This window comes from Salminus brasiliensis, chromosome 4, assembly GCF_030463535.1.
Source record: "Salminus brasiliensis chromosome 4, fSalBra1.hap2, whole genome shotgun sequence".
NCBI classification, from domain to species: Eukaryota; Metazoa; Chordata; class Actinopteri; order Characiformes; family Bryconidae; genus Salminus; species Salminus brasiliensis.
The window spans coordinates 46,106,771-46,116,770 of NC_132881.1; the positions used below are offsets into that span (position 1 = coordinate 46,106,771).

Below are 10,000 nucleotides of genomic sequence, written 5' to 3' on the forward strand. Positions count from 1 at the left end.
ATTGGCTATTCAGAACCATTCCTACGGGTGCAGAGAGAAGGGGGGGCTTTAAATGGTTAGACAGCAGGAGGCAAAGAGAGAGAGAGAACAGGAAAAGCACTAGAGAGAGTAAGTGAGTGAGTGAGTGAGAGAGAGAGAGAAATAAGATCAGTGTGTCAGTGTGTGTCTCCATCCATATCTTCTCCTGCAGAGGGCAAAAGGTCACTTCACCATGCACCCTGAGTGGCAGAAAGGCACTGTGGGTAAACAAGTCAGATGTGTGCACAGCTTTTTTTTAGCTTACAGACTCTGTTCTATGTAGTCATTGGGTGGAACATGCAGCCACTGGTCTTCTCACTGGACATCTGTGATACAAATTGGACAGTCAAAGTCAAAAGGAAACTTGCGTGTTGATGAGAATTAGTTTCTGCACAGAAATGACTGAAACATAATGTGAATCTGGGAGGGTTTATTTTTTATGAGTGAAAAATGTGAAAAGGGATCAACAATTCTCCAACACTGACGTTCATTGAAAGTTTAGGAGGTGTTTTTTTTTTTTTTTTGTATGACAACGACAAAATACAGTTATGAGGAAACTTTGTCAAAACAAGTAGAATGGTTATTCTACTAAAACATTCATGGTTATAAATAACAGTGCCGCTGCCATCGTTTTACTGGATGAGTGATTCGAGCAATCAGATGTAGGATGTTTTGGTTTGTGTATCGAGGATTAATGTTTATTAATGCATATTTTACTAGCTTGTTGTGAATGAGTATTTGAGTGATAAGTGTGTGTGTGTGTGTGAGTGTGGCAGTGCTACAGTGTGTGGTTTATGTGGAGTAAATCAAAGCAGTTTTCTCCGTCACTAATGTCTGAATTCTGTTTGCAGTGTTCGCAGAGACCGTAAAGGGCTATGAAAGGAGGCGCGCTTGCTGGAGATTTCTATTCACATCAGCCACTTAGTGTAGTTCAAGGCTTAACACAACAACGGCTTTGTAAAAGAAAATAGGGACTTTGAGGGGGGGGGCGTTGAAAAGACGGAGCGCAGGCATGCAGGATTAAAAAAAACATATATATATTCTAGTTAGCACTGACCTTACAGAAATGGGGTCTCGTACCAAATTGTCTGCATCCAGCGGTAAATTGAACTGTCCTAATGGATGGCTTTGTTAGAATGCTAGAAAGGTCAATTCACTCGTCCTGAATATGTCACTCATCTGGGATACCTGAGAGCAGCACACAGCACAGAGAGAGAGAGCCTGAGAGAGAGAGAGAGAGCCTGATAATAGACAGGAAAATAAATGTAATGTTTTTTTTTCTTCCCTCAGCAACACATAGAACCTTTCATGACTGAAGCAGTGAGGCAAAGCACTGTTATTTTGGCCTCTGCTTGTGCTTCGTTCAGTGTGTTTACCGTTTCACATCTTCATTTTGAAACGTGACATGGCACAAATGCTTATCCTGTCGGGGGGATAAGCGTGGGCACTAATGCTTCCCTTTAGGAGCTTTGTGTGAGACAGAGCTGGTAATTCAGAGATAATCTAAACTGTAATAAAAGAACATTGTCAGGGAGATGTAACGTGTCACACAGTACCTAGCCTCAGCAAGTTTACTGGAAGAAATTTCCTTCAGAGGCCTGCACCATCAGAACTGGCTGCGGTGTACATGATGCTCATTTCAGCTGGGATGTTAGTTATGCTCTCCTTTAATAAGCATTTTAATAAGCCTGGATGCAGTTGATGTAATTTTTTCACAGCAGAAACTAAGCCAAACATTAGATGTAAGCACTTACAAAGAGATACATGATGCGTGTATATGTCCAAAAGTCTACAACCATTTCCAAATACATTAAAACAGGCACACTCTCTGCATTTGATTGAAACAAGCAATTTGTTCATTTTATATCAATAATTTATACTTTTGCTGTTCCAAACCTGGCTAGTGCGCCCCCTAGAGGTTGAAAATTCAGTTATGCCGCATATGCTGCATGCCTCATGACGAAATAGTGAGGATTTGTCTTGTCATTAGGTAGTGGTCTGCAGCGACCTGTCAAATGGTAAATCACCACAGCATCATTATACAGCTCTCTGCCCTGCCCACTCCTCACTAAGCCTCACATTTCTCAGATATTGATATTAAGGGATGGATATGCTTTTTAAAGTTCACCCATGGCTGATATTCAGGCATTCAGAAGCACTGACTGACTGAACAGATGACACCATGCCTCTTAGGTCACTTTTCCCATTGCCAAGCATGGGCTAGAATGGTAGAAAGAGGGTACCAGTGCAGTACTCATGATCTGAGCTTGTCTGCACTGTTGATTCCCCACACCGCTCTACAGATGACGTACCACTGAGTGAGTACCAAAGAGCTCACTCTCTGCAGACTGTCACAGATAGCCAAAACTCATTTGTGAAAGGGTTAGTTACAAAAGCATTAATATTATATATATATATATATATATATATATATATATATATATATATATATATATATATATTTATATTGTACTGTATCCATAAGCAACAAACTGAAGAGGATGAATGCATTCAAGTCCATTGACACACTGGACCAATGTAAATGAAGCTTCACTTGCAGCCCTCGGGCCTAGTGTGTGTGTGCACCTTTCTCTAAGCCCTGCCACCTTCATGACTTTCTGTCAGTGTATGTGTGTGTGTGTGTGTGTGTGTGTGTGTGTGTGTGTCTGTGTGTGTGCACATGCTTGCCCAGTGTGCTCTTCACACACAGTAGCTCCAGTTTTCATGCATTATTGAACTCTTCTATCACACCAGCCAGCACACCTGAATGCCTTAACGAGAATTAGGCAAATGAGACAGTCAATCAAAAAAGGAAAGGAAAAAATGGAGGGAATGGGGAAAGAAGCAGCGCATGTCTCCCCACTGTGAGAATGACAGAAAGTTCTGCCGCTTCTCTTCCTTCTCCATCTCTTTTTTTAATGCGCTCACTCTGGGTGGAGTATGATGTAGCATGAGTCACTGTTTAAATGCAGTCGTTCGGCTGGATTGATGGCTGTAGCGTTTGAAACCTCGGCACAGCTAAAGAACTCTAAATACCCCACAGCTGTCCACAATGAGAGAGATCACAACAGCAACTCTGAAACGATGCCTTCATCTTCCCACACAGTCGTACTGGAAGCGTCTGAGCACAGATGGAACAAATGCTGCCTATACTGTACCTGCATCACCCTTTCATCTCTATTTCAACTGAATCTGATATTTATAAACCACAGGTGAGGCCTGCTGTGGTGAATGTGATGCAGTGAGGAGATCTGTCTACCAACACTATATGGACAAAAGTATTGGGGCACCTGCTCATTCAGACGTGTTGGGTTTTTTTGTAATCAATAGTATTAGAAATGAGCTTATCTTGCTTTTGTTGGAGTAACCGTCTCTACTGCCCTGGGAAGAAGGCTTTCAACTAGATTTTGGAGGAGATTTTGTGAGGATTTGAGTGCAATCAGTGTCAAGAGCGTTAGAGAGATCAGGATGTTGGATAATCATCACCACACCTCATCCTCAACTCCTCAACCCATTCAAAAAGCACCATCATCATTCCAGAGAACACTGTTCCACAATTCAGTGCTGGGGGGGGGCAGTATACCCCTGTAACCCATGCCTGGCATTAGGCAGCATGGTGCCAATAGGTTCATATTTATCTGCTCCAGAGATTCCGATTATATTGGCAGTACTTCTCTACAGATACTAGACAAGCTGTTTGTGTCAGCAATAGGTGCAACTTAAAGTAGCTGAATGCATTCAATAGCAGCGGTGTCCACAAACATTTGGACATATAGTGTGAATATAGATGGTTTCTTAGCATTTTTAAACATATGTGAACATTTTCATGGGATGTGTGCAAGGAGGAAACTTTAACCCCAGAATAACATCAGGTTAAAGGAGCAGTTAACCATCCAGGAGGAGGAAGTGGAGATGATTTAGTCCAACATGTACCTGTTGGTCCACCTGAACAGCAGACTGAGCTGAGCTGAACTGATAACACGGACACTCTGTATACTAAAGGTTGGAACAGGCCCTTCCTTCTGTGGCGGCTCAGGTCTTTCAGTGTGTGCAGCAGGCTGCAGTCACTCTATCAGTCTGTTGTGGAAAGCATTCTTCCCTGTGCTGTGATCTGCTGGGGGAGCCAAGCTCCTCAATAAACTGATAAGAAAGACCAGGACTGACTGTGGAGGCGGTGACAGAGAAGAGGACGGAATCGCTAGAAAACTGGAGAACTTTTCGAACAGTTCTGCTCATCCACTCTACATGTAATGTGTTTAATTAAATGTGTAGTGTGTGGGATTATCTAATGGCTTGTGTTTTTCATCTGAGATCAATAAAATAGATCTAAGAATAACAAAGAAGTACCTCTCATCTTAATCAGGAAGCCAAAAATGTCAATATTACCAGAAGGCAGTTTATTTATCTAACGTTTTGTAGTGTCAGGGGTGTTCCATGAGAACTAGCACTTAATTGTTCTGTACTGCTCTTAAAGGGGTATCTCTGCATTATTCCATACGTGGGTGATTCTTTAATTGGGGTCTCTTTTTACCATCTTAACTTTAGAAAAATAAAATGAGCAATATTTTAGTTTTAACTATGTGAAAAGTGCAGCAATCCAGCTCATTCCAAAGGGTTCATTTACTTTTTCACACTTTTTTCTGTATTTTTTCTGTATTCTCCAAGGCTCTATTGATGTCCAACTTCTTCAGTATCTTTTAACCCATTTCCTACCTAATCTAATTTGGAAGGCCAATTACTTAATCCCTGTTCCTGTGAACTCCCTCTTACACTAGTAATACCCCCCAACACTAGAAGATGCAGTTAGGCAATTAGGCTGCTGAAGGAACAATAGCTTGTGGACTGTGGACCTCATCTGTATCATCACACCTCCTCCCCATACAAACTCACACTTTGCACCCTGCACTTACGACTGGAGACCCTATGCACATCATACTGCACCCACCCACACTACACCTGAACTCACACCCATCCAGTGCCTTTTTAAAATAATGTAAACATTGAGATTATCTTAAACCTGTACATTTAACTGCCTTTACCAGTGCAATATTGGAAATAGAGAGGATGCATAATGCGTGTATAGTATAAGTTAATGTGTAACAATTCAGTATTTCTATGTGTGTAAATATTCAGTATTTTTTATGTTAATTTGTATTCCTTTTTGGACTGCTGTGCTACGTTTTCACTCACCTTTACACCTGTGTAATGTGACATGACAATAAAAGTGATTCCATTTGATTTGATTTCATTTGGGATTGAAGACTAAGACTGTGAAGCCAAGCGGCCACTTATGTAGCGCTCTGAGGTAAGCGTGGCTTCCCAGCTCTGACACAACAGCTAACAGGAAGGCCAATTGTGCTCTCTTAGACTCCGGCTGCTGATGGGAAGCAGCATGACCCAATACTCAAACCAGCGATCCTTGGATCGCAGTGGCAGCGCCTTAGTCCACTGCACCACTTCAAGCCCAAGCTTGTGTAACTTATCAAAAACACAATGAACAATATAAATTATGGAACAGATTATCCCTCTAAGAGCTAACTTAAAGTTGAGACAGAAACTAGGGTGGAAAATATACAAAACTTGCTGTTTTGAGCGAAGCATCAGCAGTTTTTCATAAAAATACCAAACGGCGTATTGGTATTCTGTGCTGCCTAAGGAATCAGATGTGCGGATGAATGATACTCCCATTGATCTTCTTATGCCTTTATGTGTGTGCAGATCCGCAACGCCGCGTCAGGTTTGTGCATCGACTCCAAACACGGCTCGACAGGCACCGAGCTCCGTCTAGACACCTGCCTGAAGGAGGGAGCAGAGAGAACCTGGGCGCATGAACAGGTAGCGCAGTCTCGAGAGCACCATCCCTCAGCCGGGGGACCGTCTGTCACAAAACACCTCATTACATTCCAGTCATTAGCCTTGGATGTAATGAGGTGTTAAGTAACTCATTAGAACAGTAACATGTCGAGAAAGGTGGAAATCTGCCATTAGGAGTGGAATTCAGTTACCAAGGCCTACTACATATATAACAGTCAGCAGTCGACTACTGCAGAACTTCAATCTTGGAAAGGATTCATCCTGTTTTGAAGTCCAGAGCTATCGTTGTTATTGTGTTCCTGTATATATTCAAATTACATTTACATAACTGCATAATTGAATAGTCATTTGAAAAACAATACATTACATTTATACCTCTAGTCTTTATTTTAACGATATTGAGAAAAGGAGAAATGTAATTTTCTTGTGTAGAAAAAGGACACCCTATGTCCTACTAGCTGGTATTCCCTTTTGGCTGAAATAACCTAAAAAAAATAACCATAACTTCTGTGGTGGATTTACTGGAATAGTGTGGGTCATTGTAATGTTGCATGGTCCATCTCCACAAGTGTTTCCACAGGTGGTCTCACATTTTCCTCAGAATAATTTGTAATTGGTAAAATGTCTAATTGTTCTGAGAGCCTCCTGTTTAAATGAAGATTAACTGTCCAGATGTTTAAATATGTTAAAAAGATAACGTTTTCATTAGGATGTCCTTGTACTTGGGTGAGGAGTAGAGTATTATGGTCTCCTTATTGACTTGTTTAGTAGTGTCTAAGATTAGAGGTCTCTTTGAATTTTAGTCCATTTAAACTAGCGAGGTTATTCTTGAGTGAATAGTGAAGCGCTTTTGTAAGTTGCTCTAGATAAGAGCGTCTGCTAAATGCTGTAAATGTAAATGTGTCCTATTTTTAAACATGAAATATAAAAAAATTGTTAGCTGCAGGACTGCTCCACTTCAATCTGGGAGATGTTTCCTTCTGGCCTGATCTTTTTGTTATGGTTGTTGTTTTGTATACATCCTGATTTTATTGACATGTTTGTATATTTAAGTTTATTTTTACATAAAATGTATTTATTTAGGTTCAGTTTATATGCCATAAACAGGATTAAGGCTCCATCCCCAGCTGGTTTATTTCACTTTTATACTACATTGTAATTAAACAAATAATACAACATTACCACTAAGGTTAATTAGTGTTAGGGTTGATTAGGGTTGGGACTAAACTCTAGAGAGTCGTGGATCTCCAGCAGCAAGACTGGACATCCCTGCCCTAACAGCGTAGCTGATGAGCCAGTAAAGCTGTAGAGAGAGTAATGTGGTGTGTGTGCCAACTTTCGTTAGATCTTCACCTTTGGCTGGAGGGAGGACATCAGGCCTGGGGATCCTTTACACACCAGGAAGTTCTGCTTTGACGCCATCTCTCAGAGCAGCCCTGTCACCCTTTACGACTGCCACGGCATGAGGGGTAACCAGCACTGGAGCTACCGCAAGGTAACACACATGAACATTCACTGGGCCAGCACTATAAGGGCAAAAATGTATATCTTTATATTTGTTGGATTTGTTGCCCACAGTGGACAGCAAAAAAAAAAACAATATCATTATTATGAAATTACAATAATCATTAATATGACTGAATACAGTTGGTACATAGGTGGGTTATGGAGGCCCAGCAGTAGCCTAGTAACACACCATAAAAAGTCAGAGACCACCCTTTCATTCATTTCATTTCCAGTCTTAACAGCCAGTAAAGGATAGTTTAGTAAAACGGTGTATTCACATGATTAAAGTCATGTTGCACTCCATGTATGCAAGGTTGGGCTAAGTTGTACATTGATCTGAAAGGAGGTGATTGGGTCATTGGGTAGGCTATTAAGGCTGTTCGTTGGTTTTGCTAAATGAGTAAATGAGTGTGTATTAATGTACATTAACATTAACTGTAGCTGCAGGGTTCAAGAGGTATTTCCACCCTCACACACACACACATTGCCACAGTCCTACAACTTTGGCCTACTTAAAAAAAATAACAGCCATAACATCATAACCACTTAACTATGGTGGATACTTGTGTGTCCCCAGTGTCCTCTTTTTTTATTCTTTTTATTTTTATTATTATTATTATGGTCTCCCTTGCATTTGGACCAAATGTTTTTAAGATCGTGATCAGAACACAAGTGTGTCCAAACTTTTGACTGACTCTGTGTGTCATGGAGATCCTGTGATGTGACTATTGCACATGCAGACCTTGAAATGGCAATGCTGAAGCGATATATGGTGCATCCTTAGTCTGAAGCTTGCTACTTTAGCTTGTAGTTAGAGGTGCTAAGCTAATTTTGCTAACACTGGACTGGAACTGTCACCAATCTCATCTCAGTAAATACATGCTCCACAACATCTCTTAGCCTGCTAATGATCTTCATTTGTTTGCCATAGACAAATCGATGGGGTTTAGAATTATTGACAGTCTAAGTCCATGGTTAGTGTAGAATCTGGGTTCTGAACTAATGTAATGTAATCTGAAACCTCAGCATCATTGAATCTTTAATAGTCATAATATAATACATATAATATAATACATACTATCAAAAGGTTACGTCTGCAGTGCAGTTCCACCAGTATACAAGTAGCCTACGCACTTATACATTTATATATACTTTCAGAACTACCATAATGACCCGGACTGGGTTTCCCAAAGACACGTGAGCATCATAACGAACACTCTCAACTAGTTCAGATGATCTTAAGACTAGAATACATGGTTGGGAATCTGGTGCCTTGCCAAAAACGACTTCACAGCAGGGAAGTGCAGTTGGAAACATATTGGGAGGAACGTTTATTACCCTGAACTGTGAAAACATCTGTTCTATTAGCTCAGCCTCGTTCACAGCTTCGTCTAAATTAGCTTGAAGTTACTTCTGTTATCATGTCACACACTGTGTTCCAGAAGCCTGTATGTCAATAGACTATAGCATGGAGTCTTTCACCTGGGGTTTCCATTACTTTGTCTGTGTGTGTTCATTAGTGTATATATAAGATATACAAGATATACGTAATTTATGTAAACTATATGAATGCACACCCACAGCTTGTCTAGTCCCTGTAGAGACGTACTGACAATAGAGTAGGACTCTCTGGAACAGATAAACATTATGAACCTATTGGCATCATACCTAATGCCAGGCGTGGGCTATAGAGGGGTGTATATTTATAAAGCCCCCCAGCATCGAGCTGTGGAGCAGTGGAACAACTGTGTTCTCTGGAATGATGGATGGTGGAGCTCCATCCAATACTTCTGGAATGAGTTGAGGAGTTGTTTTGTCCTCATCCAATCAGATATCGATGAAATGAGACTCTGCTCTGGTGTCTCAATACTTTTGTCCATATAGTGTATATCCATTTCGTCGATACGACGTTACATGCCTTAGTAATGAAAGGATGACTATAATATACACTGCTGATGCACTTTTCACTTACAGCATATAATGATTCCAGCCTTGCATATGAAAAACTCGTCTTTGTTTCTCCTCCTGGCCTGAAATTCCTCTTATTCTGCGTGGTCAATAAAGTATAACCCGTTTTACCGTACCTGCAGGGCCCGGCCAGGACCAGGTGGCTGCCTTATTACCACAGCTCCACACAGCCATGCTTACTGCTCTGGGTCCACATTACGGTTTGCCATAAATAATGGAGACTGAAATGGCACCTGCATTTCTTCAGCCTTCCAGCAAGATAATATGAACCAACACCCAGCTGTTTCCTCTCGCAGGGCATCGAGGGGTCCACTAGAGAAATCCTCACCATTGTCGGCTAGGTCAATGACGGCACAGCAGAAAGGCAATAAGCACTTGAAAGGACAGAGGTGGGCCCTGGCAGTGAAGGAGCCTGAGGCAGAGAGAGCAGTAAATCAGCCAGAGGGAAAAGCACAGAGGCCTGCAGCTGGAGCCCTGAGGCACCTCCTCCTCCTTTCCTCTGCCCAATCTGAGCGATCCCTCAGGGACACAGCCTCTGTTCTCACCACCAGCCACTTTGCTTGGCATGCTCGCTACCTGCAGCACAAAATACTGACAGGCTTTCTTCTCTTCCTCCTCCTCCTCCTCCTCCTCTTCCTCTTCCTCTGTCTCTTTCTCTCTGTATCTCTTTCTTTACCCATTTATTCCTCCCATT

At 41.5% G+C, this 10,000-nt stretch overlaps 1 protein-coding gene across 2 annotated transcripts in view; it reads left to right on the plus strand.

Annotated features, from left to right (window-relative positions):
• galntl6 (polypeptide N-acetylgalactosaminyltransferase like 6) overlaps window positions 1-10,000 on the plus strand; it is a 248,123-nt gene that overhangs the window by 235,320 nt on the left and 2,803 nt on the right. For both annotated transcript variants that reach the window (XM_072678571.1, XM_072678572.1), the window contains exons 11-12: window positions 5,737-5,853; window positions 7,178-7,327. In XM_072678571.1, coding sequence (XP_072534672.1) covers window positions 5,737-5,853; window positions 7,178-7,327 — 267 coding nt within the window. The remainder of the gene's footprint in view (window positions 1-5,736; window positions 5,854-7,177; window positions 7,328-10,000) is intronic.